This window comes from Glandiceps talaboti, chromosome 8 (assembly GCF_964340395.1).
Source record: "Glandiceps talaboti chromosome 8, keGlaTala1.1, whole genome shotgun sequence".
Lineage (NCBI taxonomy): Eukaryota > Metazoa > Hemichordata > Enteropneusta > Spengelidae > Glandiceps > Glandiceps talaboti.
The window spans coordinates 6863575-6880917 of NC_135556.1; the positions used below are offsets into that span (position 1 = coordinate 6863575).

General features: G+C 36.9%; 1 protein-coding gene across 2 annotated transcripts in view; it reads left to right on the forward strand.

Annotated features, from left to right (window-relative positions):
- Window positions 1-11139, forward strand: part of LOC144439100 (calnexin-like) — a 28145-nt gene extending 17006 nt beyond the window's left edge. For both annotated transcript variants that reach the window (XM_078128363.1, XM_078128364.1), the window contains exons 13-17: window positions 3964-4110; window positions 4780-4896; window positions 5556-5684; window positions 6514-6689; window positions 7711-11139. In XM_078128363.1, coding sequence (XP_077984489.1) covers window positions 3964-4110; window positions 4780-4896; window positions 5556-5684; window positions 6514-6689; window positions 7711-7744 — 603 coding nt within the window. In that variant the 3' untranslated portion in view covers window positions 7745-11139. The remainder of the gene's footprint in view (window positions 1-3963; window positions 4111-4779; window positions 4897-5555; window positions 5685-6513; window positions 6690-7710) is intronic.
- The last annotated feature ends 6204 nt before the right edge of the window (window positions 11140-17343 follow it).

Consider the following 17343-nt stretch of genomic DNA (forward strand, 5'->3'; position numbering starts at 1 on the left):
CAGAACTTTAACTTGTCTATTCGCCCAGTTCTTCAAGCCCTGGAAACTATTATTTCTCCAGAATTTGACCCGGTACAGCACGTACCAACAATTAGAGAGGCACTTGGAGATGCTATCCATCTTATGACTACTGCGAGCTACGCGCTAGCTGAGGTTCGTCAGGCAAGATTGAAGCCATTCTTTCGTAGTGAATACAAAGAGTTATTGCAAGATGCCAAGCCGACATCACAGGGATTTTTTGGTGGAAACTTGGTAAAGGCCATAAACGACTCCAAGAAGTCAGTCAATGCTTTTCGTATCGTTTCCAGAAATGACAACAGGTCAGTCAAACAAACCGGAAACCAGTCTGGATATTACAAGGGTGGAAAAAACTATCAACGAAACACCAACTACAACCAAGACAATAAGAAGAAGTACCAAAAGGGCTCAGGCAGACCACAAGGAAAAGGTAATTACACCTCTTCCAACCAGAATAAGCAGTGAACTTGTAAAGTCATCAATACCAGTTGCAGGCAGACTCCAGTATTTCCTAAATACTTGGAAAACAATTACACAAAACACTTGGATTTCAAAGGTTATTCAAGGTTACAAACTTCAGTTAACATCAACTCCAGTTCAGTCAATCCAGCCAATTACCAACCCAACATCCAGCAAGCAGTATCAAATCATTCAGACAGAAATAGAAAATTTACTTCACAAGCAGGCCATAGTTCCAGTCAAACATCAACCAGGTCAGTTTGTTTCCAGAATTTTCACTGTTCCAAAACCATCAGGGGATTACAGGGTAATCATAGACCTCAAAGAACTGAACAGACACATCAAAAAGATATCTTTCAAAATGGAGAGCCATCCTGTCATAGAACAGTTGTTAAGCCAGGGTTATTTCATGACGTCAGTAGATCTCACAGATGCATACTTCATGATTCCCATTCATGCAGATCATCAAAAATATCTTTGTTTCCAGTGGATAGACCAGCGCTCCCAATACACTTGCCTACCATTCGGGCTCACTTCAGCACCAAGGCTATTCACAAAGGTTATGAAAATCCCACTTGCTCATGCTCGTTCACAGGGAATCCTTTGCAGCAGTTTCATAGACGATATAATCAATGTAGCAGAAACCAGAGAACTGTGTCAGAGAAACAACAACTACCTTCTAGGTCTCTTCCAACGACTCGGGTTCATACCCAACTTGAAAAAATCACATCTAATCCCAACACAGGTACTCACCCATCTAGGTCGTACCTACAACACAGAGCTGATGACAGTCTCATTACCTCAGGACAAGCTACAAACCATTATCGGATTTGCAACCCACCTCTTAAACAGACAGTCAGTCTCTTTGCGTCAATTAGCAAGAATGTTGGGATTAATAGAAAACGCAAGGGGTTCCATGGCCATTGCTGCATGCCATTATCGAAGTCTACAACGTCAGTTAGTTCACAAGGTTTTTCCAGAAGTCTCTTGGGAAATCCCAATACTCCTTTCAAAGGAGTCGAAGTCCGATCTTCAGTGGTGGATAAATCAGGCCTCCACACACAACGGTCGACTGATACATCCTCCACCTCCAGACTTAACTATCCAGGCAGATGCCTCACTCAGTGGTTGGGGAGCAGTATGTGGTCATCAGGCAACACAGGGACGTTGGACTTTACAGGAAAAGGAATTACATATCAACATTCTGGAAATAAAGGCCGCTCTTCTATCCATACAGACATTTGTCCAAAACAGGTCAGACCTCTCCGTAACAGTACAGCTAGACAACACGTCAGCAGTGGCTTATCTAAATCACCAGGGGGGAGTCAGATCCAGGGAACTATGTGCAGTAGCCCTACAAGTTTGGCAATTGTGCGAAACTCAAAATATTACCCTTGCAGTAGAATACTTACCAGGAATAGACAATACATTAGCAGACCATCAGTCCAGGATATTTACAGATCAACACGACTTTCAACTCAGACCAGACCTTTTCAGACAGGTTTGCAGCAGGTTTCACCTACCAGAAATAGACTTATTCGCAAGTCGAAATACAGCTCAACTTCCCCTGTATGTGTCATGGAAGTTAGACCCCAAAGCTTTTGCAGTCGACGCATTCTCTCTCTCATGGGCAGAGAAAGAGTTGTACATGTTTCCACCACATCTACTAATACTGAAATGTCTAAGGAAAATACAACAGGACAGAGCAAGAACGCTGTTTGTAGCACCAGTATGGAAAACGAAACCGTGGTATCCAATGTTACTACAGTTAACCAGCAACTACCCGGTACTTCTGCCAGATTGCACAGACTTACTCAGGGAACCACACACAGGGAATCAACCCAAGTTCAGTTTGACTCCTCTAGCCATTTGGCAACTCTCCGGTCACACTACAGAGGTCTTGGACTTTCACAGCAGGCTACTGAGATCCTCATCAAGGCAATCTGCATCAAGACTTCTAGACTCTACGACAGCAAGTGGAAGCGCTTCGCTAGCTGGTGTGTACAACAGAATACCAATCCCATTTCATGTCCTGTAATTCAGGTAGTAGAATTCCTTACTGGGTTATTCAATAGACATAGGCTTGCATATAGTACCTTAAATGGATACAGATCTGCTATCTCTTCTGTACATTTGCACATTAATAATGAACCAGTTGGATCACATCCACTTATTACAAGATTATTTAAAGGTTTCTTTCGTGTTAGGCCACCTTTACCACGTTACCCAACAACCTGGAGTGTAGCGAAAGTTCTGCACTATTTAAAGTCACTGCATCCAGCAAGGAGTCTAAGCCTGAAGCAACTCACTCTTAAGACTGCAACTTTAATTGCACTAACCTCCTCAGATAGAGGACAGACTTTAAGTTGTTTGGACTTAAGATACTGTAATATATCGGATAGAGAATGTACTTTTGTTATCCCAAGTTTAACCAAGACATCAACTGTTACCAGGCCTTCGCGGGTGGTGAAGTGTCCAAGTTTTGGTGACAAGGCATTGGATGTCAAATATTACGTTTCTACATATATATGGAGAACTACCAAGTTAAGAGATTATGTAGTAACAATGGGGAAAACCCGACCATCAAGATTATTTATTTCATTTGTTAAACCTTTTAATGAGGTTACTTCTCAGACTATTGCAAGATGGATAAAGACTACACTTGCTAGGGCAGGCATTGATACAAATAAGTTTAGAGCCCACAGCACTCGGGGAGCAGCAACATCGGCAGCAATGCGTCAAGGAGCAACTACTGCTCAGATTCTCCAACTTGGTGACTGGACTTCAGAATCTACATTCACACGGTTCTATCGCCGTCATACAGACAGCTCAGAGACTGGACGTTTGATACTTAGGGCTGTTCAGGAGACTGACAATTCAACCCACCAATAGGCATCCAGCTATGTAATCAGCTACTGTAGTTACTGTGCAGTAACTGATGAAGACTTGGAAAATTTGCCTACCTTAAGGACGTCAAATTAGAAGTCTTCGAGGGAACGTAGCAGTAACTACTACGTTCTTCCCTCCCACCCAGCCCGATGCCAATTTTCTGGTGAGTTGACTTTTCTACCCTATTTACTGTGTTAAACAGTTATAATCAGTATTCTTGTTCATTGTAGGTTCCACTGGTCCCATGCCTTTGTGCTCTTGTTTATTGGTCTTAGTACCATTGTTTTGCACTATGTTGCATATAAATTACCGCTCGTAATTGAGCAAAATTCTAGCTTAATTGCTAAATTTGGTCAGCACAAGTTGCTTATGACCTATGGTACCAGCTATCACGATATGGAACCTCTACACGCTGCTCAGAAAGGTAATGACGTAAGGTAGCCTTTTCAGGCTTTTATAGTACTATGGAAGGACGACACCTAGCGATGAATTAGGGAAAGCTACTGTAGTTACTGCTACGTTCCCTCGAAGACTTCTAATTTGACGTCCTTAAGGTAGGCAAATTTTCCAATTTGTTTGTTGTTTACCTTCTTTCAGAGTGCTGTTGGATTAGAGCTGTGGTCTATGTCAGATGGTATATTGTTTGATAATTTCATAGTGACTACAGACAAAGCTGTAGCCGATGACTGGGCCGAGAAGACATGGTTGATGAAGAATGACCAAGAAGGCTCCAGAATCTCAGGGGTTAGTTACTGTGTATATTAATATTCTAATTTTGAATAGTATTTTATTTCGTAACCAAGGTCATTGGCCTATGAACTGTAAAATAAAAGACTGCGTGTGCACTAATAGGCCAATCGGAGGAGACATTTTGCCCCTAAACAATCATATAAATTTGAGAATGGATATTCGTAGTTTCTGAAAATGAATGAAAATTTTTACAGTTACAAATGAAAATTTTTACTTGCAGAGTAATGTCACTTTTATTCAAGACAACTCAAACCTGTTCTCATTCAGAGTGAAGAAGGATAAAGATCAGGGGCCTGACAGTCACTGTACAAATTTTTGAAATGGTGGGCAAAATGACATTTTAGTACCAATATTGCCACCGAATACTTAGATCTAGTAACTCTGGTCTATGGGAAAATAAATGACAATTGATTAACTTGAAGACAAGACAGTGAACCCCAAATTTCAGTAAACTACAAAAGTTTAGAGAGAATTTATAACTTTGGATTTAGGTAAATTGGTCCCCAAGACATATTTTACTGTAACTGTACATCTGTTAGTGTTAGTGTTAGTGTTCGTGTTAATTTGTACAGTTTGTGATCTTGACATAGACTCTTTATCACCACACACAGTGTTGGTGACAGATATCTCAACAGGTTTGTTTTTAAATCTCTCTTTCTGCAGGAAAGTGTTGTTGGAAGTCTAATGAACGCAACAGAAGATCGTCCATGGCTTTGGGCTGTGTATGGTTTAATTGTCATTATCCCCATTGCATTGTGCTTTAGTTATCTTTTCCCCAGGGTAAGTTTCTATTTCGACGTTAGTCACGAGTAAGTGAGAATCAGCTAAATTGCTTAAAAATCTAGGAAGTGAAACTTATAATTATGTGGGCCTTTTTAATTCACGGACATTGATGGCCACAGTTACTGCTATTTACTAGCTTCTTGTGTGACCAAGTCAAAGTCATACTCATAGCCATGTATTTTTATGTGTTTTTACCCATACATATGATAATGGAGAGTCATAGAGTCTATTTAAATGTATGTAGTAATTTTACACTATGTGTACGACTCTGGTAATCAAGGTTTCGGTTTACTTATATAGACACAAACAAACTAAAAATGTTGTTGTTCAATGTGATAGATTACACAAGTGGATGATTGCAGTTCCTCTGTTTTGCAAATCTAATCACACTGTGATCTAGATAGTGTAAACATTGGAACTCCCAAAACAGTACACTGCAAATTTATGGAACTAGCTTTCAGAGAGCAGCCCTAATGAGACTGTAATTAAGCTAATGTCCATTCAGTAGGTCAACATGTGTGTAGTTTTAGTTTGTGTCTATCTTTAATAGTAAATTGAAACCCTGATTACTAGAGTTAAACATAGGCATGTTAGTCTGTGATACAATTATATAGGTCCATGTTATTGATGATCATTTTGTGAATTTGATGTGACAGAGTAAATCAAAGCCACATCCTAAGAAGACTGATGAAGCCAGTCCAGATGATGAACCAGCTGAAGGAGGAGAAGAAGAGAGTGAGGACAAAGCAAAGAAACCCAGCAAAGCTGACTTAGAGGCAACTCAGGTATGTTTTACAATGGAGTGGAAATCTACTGTGTTATAGTTGAATCATGGGTATTGTCAGAAAGTACATTTTATGGTTGTTTAGCTTGTTATCTTCATGCTGTTTAATAGGATAGCCTGACAAATTTTGAAGTTTACTGCCATGTTCACATCATTGAAGTTTATGTTTATGCCTAAAGCAAAGCAGTCATCCAATTCCCATACACATGGTTTAGGGTCCCATGTTACAAAAACTAGCCAGACAATGAAAAAAACAACCCTTTTTTGTCATGCAGAAATTGATATGAATTACAAAAGACTTTTTCCCGTAGTGAGCTAAGGCATCTTGCAAATAAACCAATTTCAATTTAAGATGAGTCGCGTAAGAGTTTATATGTGATTGCAATACAACACATTTTGTTTATCAACAGAAAGTACTTGACTGGGACAGGCATATTGAGCAATTAATGAACTTCAGTTTTGATTGTATCTGATTGAAAATTTTAACTTATTTTCAGCGGTTCCTGACTATTATGTCAATTTGAATTTAGTTTTCATATTTCATATTTTTAGATGTGTAAACCATCAGCCTTAACCAATTAGTACAAATAAGTTTCAATAGTGATATATTTCGTCATTCACCAAAGGACAACGGATTGTAACAAATTTTATTTCTGCATGTGTTTCCCCTCCCCCGCCCCCATGATTTTACAAATTGTGACTGTTGAAGGAAAGTGAAGCTTTCACCCAAAGCGGTCAAAGCCTGTCAGCTATTTGGTCTATGGCCAAAAATATAGTACATGTTATTGAATGGGGATGAATCTTTCATTGATTAATTGCTGGAATTACAGGACACAGAGGAAAAAGAGGAAGATGGAGGAGATGAAGAGGAGGAAGAAGAGGAGGAGCAAGAAGAAGGGGAGGAGGAAGAAGAAGAAGAAGAGGAGGAGGAAGATGAAGGTGATGATAATGAGGCTGAAAAGGAGGAAGTTAAAGAAGAGACACCAGAAGAAGATTTGTCACCAAGGTGAGTAGAGTACAAATATCTTGTGTTATTGTAAGATAGTATTAGCTTTACAAATAGAAGTCTTAATTCTCTGCTGTTAATGTTCTTTAAAACATATTAAACCTATTCTCATTTCAATTTAGCATGAAGAACAATGAAAAATAAGGGGTTGTATCAAAGTAAACCTTTGCTCCAAACACCACATTAGTACCTGAAATCATATTTTAACAAGTTATATGTGAACAGTTGATTCATTTCCATTGATAGAAATATCATATTTGACAAATTATATTTATTTGTTAAATAACTAACATTCATAGAAATATCATATTTAGCAAATTATATTTGTTAGTAGATTTATTTACATTCATAGAAATATATTTGACAAATTATATATATATTAGTTGATTAATTGACATTCATAGAAATATCATATTTAGCAAATTATATTTGTCAGTTGATATATTTACATTCATAGAAATATCATATTTGATAAATTATATATATTAGTTAAATAATTTACACTCAAAAAAATATCATATTTAGCAAATTAAATTTGTTAGTAGATTTATTTACATTCATAGAAATATATTTGACAAATTATATATATATTAGTTGATTAATTGACATTCATAGAAATATCATATTTAGCAAATTATATTTGTCAGTTGATATATTTACATTCATAGAAATATCATATTTGATAAATTATATATATTAGTTAAATAATTTACACTCAAAAAAATATCATATTTAGCAAATTAAATTTGTTAGTAGATTTATTTACATTCATAGAAATATATTTGACAAATTATATATATATTAGTTGATTAATTGACATTCATAGAAATATATTTAGCAAATTATATTTGTTAGTTGATTTATTTACATTCATAGAAATATATTTGACAAATTATATATATTAGTTGATTAATTGACATTCATAGAAATATCATATTTAGCAAATTATATTTGTTAGTTGATTTATTGACATTCATAGAAATATCATATTTGATAAATTGTTTGCATTTTCTTTTTACAGAGGTACAAGGAAGAGAAGGTCAAGGAAGGACTAAAACAAAATGTGATTTATGATTACTGGTATATCAATCAACAGCAATATAATATTATAGCATTTAGCCCTTGGATTTACCAAACCAATCTCTTTCTTCCATCTGTACCAGAGTAGTCTTGTTCTACTCCAGGGTTCAACGACCTCAATAGCTGGAAGGTGTCAAAACAAAATGGCTGATCTGTCTACAGTTTGTACATGATTGACGGAAGATCAGTCAGAAATTTTAAACTAAACAAACTTATTCAGGTATTGTAGGTAGATATATTAAAATAATGTTAATTTTTTTTTTTTGTCCTAAAATATCTCGGAAGGTAGAGATGTTTGGAAAAGGCCACTTAAGCAAGTTGAGTAGATTCCCTTTATTGCTGGAAGCAGCTTGATTCTGTCACCTTTCATGAAAATATTTGAAACAAATATTAGAAATGATAATAATGATGAGGTTTCTAAATTTACTTGATGCGTTTATTTTCCTTGATGTGAGCGAGTGAGTGGAAATGAATTTTGAACACTTTGTGTATTTATTTCCACATAATTATCTCATGTCGTAAGATACTAAGTCTCAAATTCATATCTCAAAATTAAATGAATAAGTTGCAATACTGCAATTTAGGCTCTTAGTAGAACCTCATCTGAGGCCGTACAAATTCTGTCGGACACCAGAAAGGCAGGTGAAATGATGCAGGGATTTAAGTGGTCTTGCCAAACTGAAATAGGTGGGGGGATTTTGTGATGATGTAATTTTTTTTTTATACCTTTACACTGATGGCAAGAATTTGGGGAGGGAAAGTGAATGTCTGTGAATATTAAATTAAATAGGTGTGTTTGTCATGGTTAGGGGAAAGTGCAGACAGAAACAGAAACAAATTTTAAGCTTTCTAGAAATGTGAGGCTTTGATAGACATTGTTGTGGTGCAAGCTTACGGCAAACATTTTGTGTATGTTGCACTTGTCTGTTCGTTTCCAATTTCTCTAATGGCTTCTAGCATATTTTGTCTTTTTAAAACTGAAACGTTGCACATTGAAATGGATGGTAAATGTTGCTTAATTATGACAACACTCGTAATCCATCCATCGGTTTACTAAGATAGACGCAAAGTAAATCTATTGTTTTTCAATGTGGTAGGTAAAGTAGGGATATCAGTCCCTCTGTTGTGTGATTCTAATCACCCTGTGATCAACATAGTGTAAACATTGGAAGTGCCAAAACAGTACTGCAAGTTCATGTAACCCTGGATAAACTAGTTTTCAGAGACACCTCCTTACTGAGACTATCATTAAACCAACATCCATTCAATAGCTTATCACTGTTGTTTCAACATGTTGTGACAATAGTTTTAGTTTGTGTCTATCTTAGAAAACCGAAGGCTCAACTACCAGGGTAAAATTATGAACTCTCGCAATGTGCATCTTTACAAACCTTGCACTGAGATTGCATCCTGAGGGTTACGTGGAACAGACAATCAAAGTAAACTTGTTGGAATAGTATGTTTCATAGGAATAAATGTTTGAAGTATTGTTCAAAGACTTTTTTGTTTCTCCCAAAATATTGTTCTTTTACTTGTGCCATGTCTGTGGGTGTTTTAAGGATACATGTAATACTAGATTATGTCATTTAATGTATTTTGCATACTAGTATCAATGAAAAGTACTCATGTGTGTGTTTTGTATTTGTTGGGTCCAATTTGAAGACAACATTTTTTTTTTGAAAATTTGACATCAGATCAGTTGTGGTCTTTATGGAACATTTAGTAGTTGTCAGAAAAAAGGAAAGCTTGTGTGACTTTGTGGACAACGAAAGTTGAGTGTTTTGTCTGTGTAATGAATCTGCTATAAAGTAAACATCTCTTTTAGTTGTAATATAGCATATTTTGTACTTTAGTTAATATTCCTGTGTCCCTTGTATGTTTTGTAGATATGCTAAAAGATCATACCTCAATGTGAAACAGAAACAAAAAAAAAAAGAAGTTTGTGTGCTTAATCGTTAACGGCATGTTTTTTATTTTGAAGTCTTAAACAGTTTTTTTGTTGATTATAGATAAAAGTAACACAATAGTTTCAATTTCCTTTTAAAGCAAGGAAATCAACCCAGTTTGTTATGAAATGGGTTTGCTACTGATATCCACAGTCGTCAGTTTATCAAATGGAAATATTATCTAAACAAGTTGGCAATTTACAACACCGGTAATTTGAGCCTTCAGTTTGGTAAGATAGACGCCAACTAAATCTATTGTTCTTCAATGTGGTAGATTACACAAGTGGGAGATATTGGTTCCTCTGTTGTGTGATTCTAATCACCCTGTGATCAAGATAATGTAAACATTGGAAGTCCCAAAACAGCACTGCAAGTTTATAGAACTTGAACTCCCTACTGAGACTATAATTAAACCAACATCCATTCAATTGCTTATCACTGTTGTATCAACATGTTGTGACAATAGGTTTAGTTTGTGTCTTAGAAAATCAAAGGCTCAAATACCAGGGTAAAATGTATCAAAAATTGACTGAATTTTACAGTTGACACAAAACCACACAAAAAGACACAAAAAGTTGGCAGAATTGCATTTTATATTTGTTTGTTTTGTACTTACATATTTGCAAGAATCACAGCATTTTTAGGCAAATTGTGGTATTTATATTGTGACTGTTTTGTTTTTTAAATAGAAAAGAATTGTTTGTGCTTTTGCCTTCAGTCATGTATCATTTTGGTCTGTAAAATATGCTGTGTCGTGGTGCCACATGGGGGGGGGGGATGACGACGGTGACGACGACGACAAGATGACGTATCTTACATTTCTCAAGAACAGAAGTCAGAAAAAGTACTTTATACAGTATGTGCATGCATGGATGTAAATGTGCTAACTGTCTAACAACAGACTCATGTTCTTGGTGAAATGTTGATCCCTTAACATAAGAAAAAAAACGTGATCTTGTCATCGTTCTGTCGTTGCTGTTTCTACAGTGTATACACAATGCTTACTGTTACCATGGCAATGTACTACATAAAACACTTCTCTAGCACTTACACATTACAGACTTGCTAGTTTTTGTAGCAGTTATCTCACCAAGTTCTTTCATACATTTAACAAGGTATTGTTTTTTTCAACCATTTCACTTTTTTTTGGACAAATTAGTAAGTCCAAGAATGAACTGGTATTGATTGATGGAGCTGTATTTCATAACTTAGTTTGCAATTGGTCAATATCTCAACAAATGAGGCCAATCACATTTGCTGTTCTATAGTATATGCAAATTAGTTTTGAATAGGCCAACAACAGTAGCCAATCACATTTACTGTTCTACATATGCAAAATTATTTGAAGTAACATCTTCATTTTGTTGTTGTTCACTTTTGCATCATTTATAATGATGCAGTTATTTGAGGAAATAAAAAAAATGAATGGAATTACAAGTGTCTTTTCTCCCCCTCCCCCACCCCTCCACTGTACACCATGTGTGGATATTGTTGCAGGGTAGAGTCATCAGTCCAAACATACATGAATGATCAAGAGGAGATATGTCACCAGTCTGGTCTATGGACAGTCTTGCAGTGATCACAACACACTAGTCCCGAAGAATAATGTTCTTAGTACAAACATTTGGGTTGGTGGGTGGCAGTGTGCCCTGTAAGACCAACTTGATGCACCGCTGACACACACATTTTCTAGTGACATGTCAAAATTTGTTGTTCCCCTATCTCTTACTATGTGGCAACTCACAAGAAATGCTGGTTTTTATCATTTTGACTTAACAACAAAATTATCATTAGAGGGCACACGTGGGTGGGTGGGGGTGGGATGGGGAGGTCTTGGTAGATTTGTCATGAGAAACTGTTAGTGTTAGCATCGCATCATTGTTGTAAACCACAGCCTCTTTTACGGCACCAACAGCAGAAAAAATGATTGTGAGAATGCATGACGTCAACATAATACCAAGTTTAATATTGCCTTAAATTTGAAGTGGTGCAAAGTGATACAAGCTGAGTTTATCACCACCTAATTGACTCAAGTGAAAATACCTACATGAAACCTTAGTTAAATTAGTATAAATCCAGCCAAGATTGTTTCAAAACAAAACTGAAGACTTATTTGTTCACCAAAGCCTATGGTGTGCTTTCGCCATTCAGTGCTACTGAACAGAACATTGCTCTGGAGATTGGCAGTATAGAAATTTGATTGATTGGTTGATTAATATAATCTTAATGTCGATGTTTATCTTCGATGCTGAGATGGTAGATTGTACAATCACGATAATATCGACTTCCTTGACAGTTTGGTACACCTACAATAAATTAAGTCATTGAATATGTTACTCCTGAATACCAGGGTTGAGTTCTGTCAATATATATGGTTAGATATGCTTCAATATAGTAAAGTAGAATACAACACGAAATCGCGCCAAGTTCCCTACATCAGATTTTAATCAGATTGGTATACCATTTGATCAATTGGTGGCAATCCTGGACGGTGAAATAATATTATTTACAAGTTATGATCATGGAAAACACGAAATAAATCCTGGTCAAAGCTTTTAAACAGTTGAGTTTTGTTGTGGCCTACTTTTCATTTTTGTTGTTTATAAACAAAGTAATCAAAGTGAAATGTTAATTCGAAAGACGTTAAGAATTATTTTTCAAAATGCCTGTACATATCTTACCCTAACTCCCCCCCCCCCCCAGCCCCGTTAAGTCACTATTCCTATTATTGTAAACAATTATAATGAAAAGAAAAATTTTCACATTTTTGGCCCCTTGATATTTTTGGCGGATACGTAGCAGTACACTTCCAGCCACCTAGATTTTGTAAGTAAATATATGATTTCAAATCAGTATGTCCTTTATTACCTAGGATGGATATTCAGACTTTGGCAGTGAAAGTGATTCCAAATTCATGCTGATTTATTTTGGCGTAGTCATTGTTTATCAAAAGCAAAGGTAAGTTTAGAGCCAGTGTACATACGTTTACATCACGTCAATACCGTGTACTACCACAGCAGAGAGACTATAGCGTTTCAAGCCGCATGATGTTTTTACATCTTCCACAAACTGTTTTGTTATGAAGCACACGAACAAAATACAGGCACTGACAGCACGTGCGAATGCACATGAACTGTTACATTTTATCGCACTGTGAACACAAATGAACAATTTTGTGCTTGGGTTTTTATATCTTGTTTCATCTGATAGTGATGTTGATTTGTATTCACTAGTGAAATAAAATGTTTCATTTTATTTGCTTGCGCACAATATTATGTTTTATGTAATTCGAAACAAAACAAAACTTTGTGCGAGAGGTAAAAATATGTAGCCTAATTGAAACTCTACAGTAACTCAAGTTGGCAGTAATTTACTATGCAGTTCAGTACATGTTGAAATTTGAAAATTAATGTACGCGAGTTCTAATATCTGATAATATATAGCAGATAAAAAAGTCACCTCTGACAGTGATTGGGTTAGGGCCTTTATAATCTATGTATATAGTTGACTGCGTCAAATAACTTTGAAAAATGCCGCCAGCGGACTTTAAACTAGTTGACATGCCACTGATCAATAATTCCATTCTTTGAAGTGGGACTGATGACGGAAGTTTCACATTGAGGAATATGCACTTCCCTACAGACTTCAATCATATAACCCCGTCTCCGGGACCCGTCTAGGCGAGCTCTCAGGTAAGGTATGAAACGTTAGATGACTTTCGTCAGTTGCTCTTTGTTTATTATATCAAGTACGATGTGTTTGTGTAAACGAATGCCATTGTCTGCAATGGTCATTCTGAGTGTCTATGTTGTGGTGGGTGGTGAATCGTACTTCACCTTTGTACGTGTGTGTTATGTTGCTACTCTCATCATTACGTGAAAATTATCTCACTTCCTGATACTCAGATTCCTGTAGCTGTTGCGAATTCCACGTTTATACAAGGACAAAATCCATGGAAAATTTACCATCACTGAACAAATTAGCATAGGAATATAGTGGTTTGTGAATAGCTCATAGACACACTGTACTAGATACTTTGGAAGCCTTTCACGCTCTCATTAACTTAATGTTTTACGGTGGCCAAGTGGTTAAACCACTTGCCTCTTACCACTGCGTTTTGGGTTCGAAATCATTCAGAGTTTGATTAAATTTACCACACTGTAAGTAAGAAGAGTGACGTTTAGGATTTCCCCGGGTACTCCTGTTTCCTCCTGCACTAACATTGAACCAAAGGATGCTGTAAATGGGACTAGCTCCTGTCGGTTATCCAATAAATAAATAAAATTAATTTGTTCGTTGTGTAGAATATAATACAAGTGACCACTAGTTTATTTCACACCTGTTGATACCAAAGCGTGTGTATACATAATGATAACAGCTATAAATAGTCTGAAGAAACTTAGACAAAATATCAACTTCTACAAAGTTCTGTTCCGAGGGTTCCTATGACGTGATGTATGCAATTTCATCAGACAAGTTCGAAAACTGACATCCGTGTCTGGAAATTAAGAAGGTTCAGAATTCAATAGCGTGCATGGTTTCCAAAGATATTTTGACTATCAAGTTTTTTTTAATATTCACCAACTTGTAGTGTTTTAAGCCTGGGTTTTTAGGTGTAACTTTTAATGATGTATGTTCAAGCATGCATTTGATATTGAAGTAGGTCCTACGACATACAGGCATTGTGTTTACCAAAGACACAGTCTTTTCTTTGTGTATAACAAGCACTAACCTTTGTCCTTCCATAGCTTATGAGAAGCCGGCAAACCATATTATTTCAACTATGCCGAGTCAACCAGGTCACGACATGTAAATACAAATCACGGCATATCTCAGGTGCAATCAGCTAGGCAATTTTCTGAATTCTTTTGAAAAAACTGGTTATATGTGTAATGGACTATGTTGACACAGTTTTGTGTTTCATTAGATTGGAAAGTGAAAGGCGTTCGTATTTGCCCTTCCACTTCAACATTTCACATACATGTAATGCCCTCCCGCTCGATCCACATGCCCACAGCCTACTACCAAAACATCTCTCTCTCTCTCTCTCTCTCTCTCTCTCTCTCTCTCTCTCTCTCTCTCTCTCTCTCTCTCTCTCTCTCTCTCTCTCTCTCTCTCTCTCTCTCTCTCTCTCTCTCTCTTGTGAGATCGTGTGTGAACTTCGTTGGCATGCAACTTGTATTTTTACACTGACACCAATTTTTATCATTTCGTAAACTGTGACAATGGGTATATGATAAAATATAAGCAAACAAACTTGAACTTTACTGTACATCATCTGCATAGAGGTGATTATCTAAACTAAAGGCATACTTGAACTCTGCTGTACATCAGCCTAGATACTTGGTTCATGTAGTTAACTGGCTCAACATACTGACAGGAGCGACAGATGTTCTGGCGAATCACATTGTCAAGTAGTCTAGTTCCTATACAGTATCGTTACAATTTACACCTTCACTAGATAGAAACCACGTTCGAATCCAGACTAATTGTCAAGCTAAATAGTCAAGTCTCTGGGCTGTCTTCTTCATGTAATGATATATCAACGTCAGACAATGAAATCATAAATTTTCACGAACCGATATATTGACACTGATTTCAGAGCTTAATATTATATAATTGACAAATATCTCTGCCAGTGACAATTTTGTTTTCAAATACGCAGGACACGTTCGTGAATCCTCCCGTACACGGCTGGATCGGGTGTTAAAACTTCACCACAAACATCAGTTTCATAACACGGATAGGCTATTGGAATTGATACAGATCGATTAACGAACAAGTCTCTATTTACTTTTGATGACGTCACCATATTCCATGCTATGATTTCTACGAATTGTGGTCAGATCACGATAACACCATGAAAAAAGAGGAACTGCCATGATACAGGCCAGTTTGTCCCCTTATCTCCACATATTTCCAGTGTACAGTATTCGTCTGTAATTCTTCCACGTTATAATCTATTGCAGTGTTTTGTCTTGTGTATCATACATGTGTCATGTATATTGATATATACAGAATACACACAGTGTTCGACAACGATGACAAAGAAACGATCATGACAATGCAGGTATTTTAAAGGCAAAGAGGCGACATATTTGTTGACAGAAGGAAGAGAGAGACATACATACATACATACATACATACATACATACATACATACATACATACATAGAAAGAGGCCAGGGGATAACATGACAGGCTTCTGGACTGAGGCAAACAGCGTAGATAAGTGAGATATAGGTGTGAAACTTTAGGGGCGAAAACATTAATGAAAAGAAAAACACGAGCATATGTTATTAGTGACTATAAACATTCTCTTGATGTTAGTTACTGAGAAATCTAATTTCACATGTGAGTTAAAGTAATTTAATTGATGTTTCACATGTGTTTTCTTTTCACAGAGTAAAGATTTCTCAAGATTTCTGATCTTGTCTGTTAGAGTTGAACAAGATGACGACAGAATTGCCAGCTCCAACTGTGACGTCACTTTTGACAGACGCGTACGACAGTAGCCAGAGTGTCTTCAGTACAGAAGTAACCACCGTGGATACCTGTCGTTGTGACCAATGCGATGTGACCGCTGCAGTTCTCGTTACCCTGTTTGTGACGATGATTTTGACGGCGTTGATATGTGTTCTGCTGTTTTACTTGTATCTCAAACGACGCAAACCTGCCGCTGGATGGGAAGTCAATCTGGATGGCGAGATTGCTAACTCAACCGACGTGGATGCCGACAAAGACAACAACACTATCAGAAAAGGGAAACATAATATCGCGTTTGAATCGGAAGAAACGGGAGATGACCAAGTATCTTTGTCTACACCACAAATCACCTTCATAAATGAAGAAAATGGCAATGACGAAGAGCGAAAGTTGCAAAGTTCTAGATCTCGAGATGATCAGAATGACATCGTTGACACCGACAAGAAACATAACACAAGAAGGAAGAAATCTAGGTTTCGGTTTTTAAAGAAACAAAATAAAGCATTGCAAAACGAATATGCCAATCCTGCTGATGTAGGAGCAGACGACAGTGTATATGAAAACGAGGACATTGAGTCAGGGTTAAAGGTCGCGACGTCTGAACAAGAAAACACAGAAGGTGGAGAGATGTACGATGACATCACTGATGAATGCAAGGATGACGATCGAAGTTCACAACCACATACTAAACTTGAAGATGTGATGCCGAGGAGTGCGGGAAGTAAAGTAGTGCACAAGAAAGAAGACAATGTAAGGGACCCGGATGACGAGACGACAGTAATCCAGGAGGAAATATTAAACGAGAAAATGGAAGTCTCATATACAAACCAAATTGAGGTAGTGGAGGGATTGGGGAAAGGGGAGAGGAGTACCCCCCACGGGGATGACAGTGAGTTGAATTTGACAGATGAATCAATTGTAAATTCCAAGGATTATGGAGATGATGATAGCTTGTATGAAGATGTTAATTATGATGACAACAAGAACAAGACAGGGTCTAGAAACGAGATAGACAACACAGCTGATAAGGGAAACGTTGAAAAGGGTGCTAAATCCAGTGTTGATGGACAAAAAACAGGACAAACCAACGGCAAAACGAAAACTGGTAAACCATTTCGATTCAATGTTTTCAAAAGAAAGAA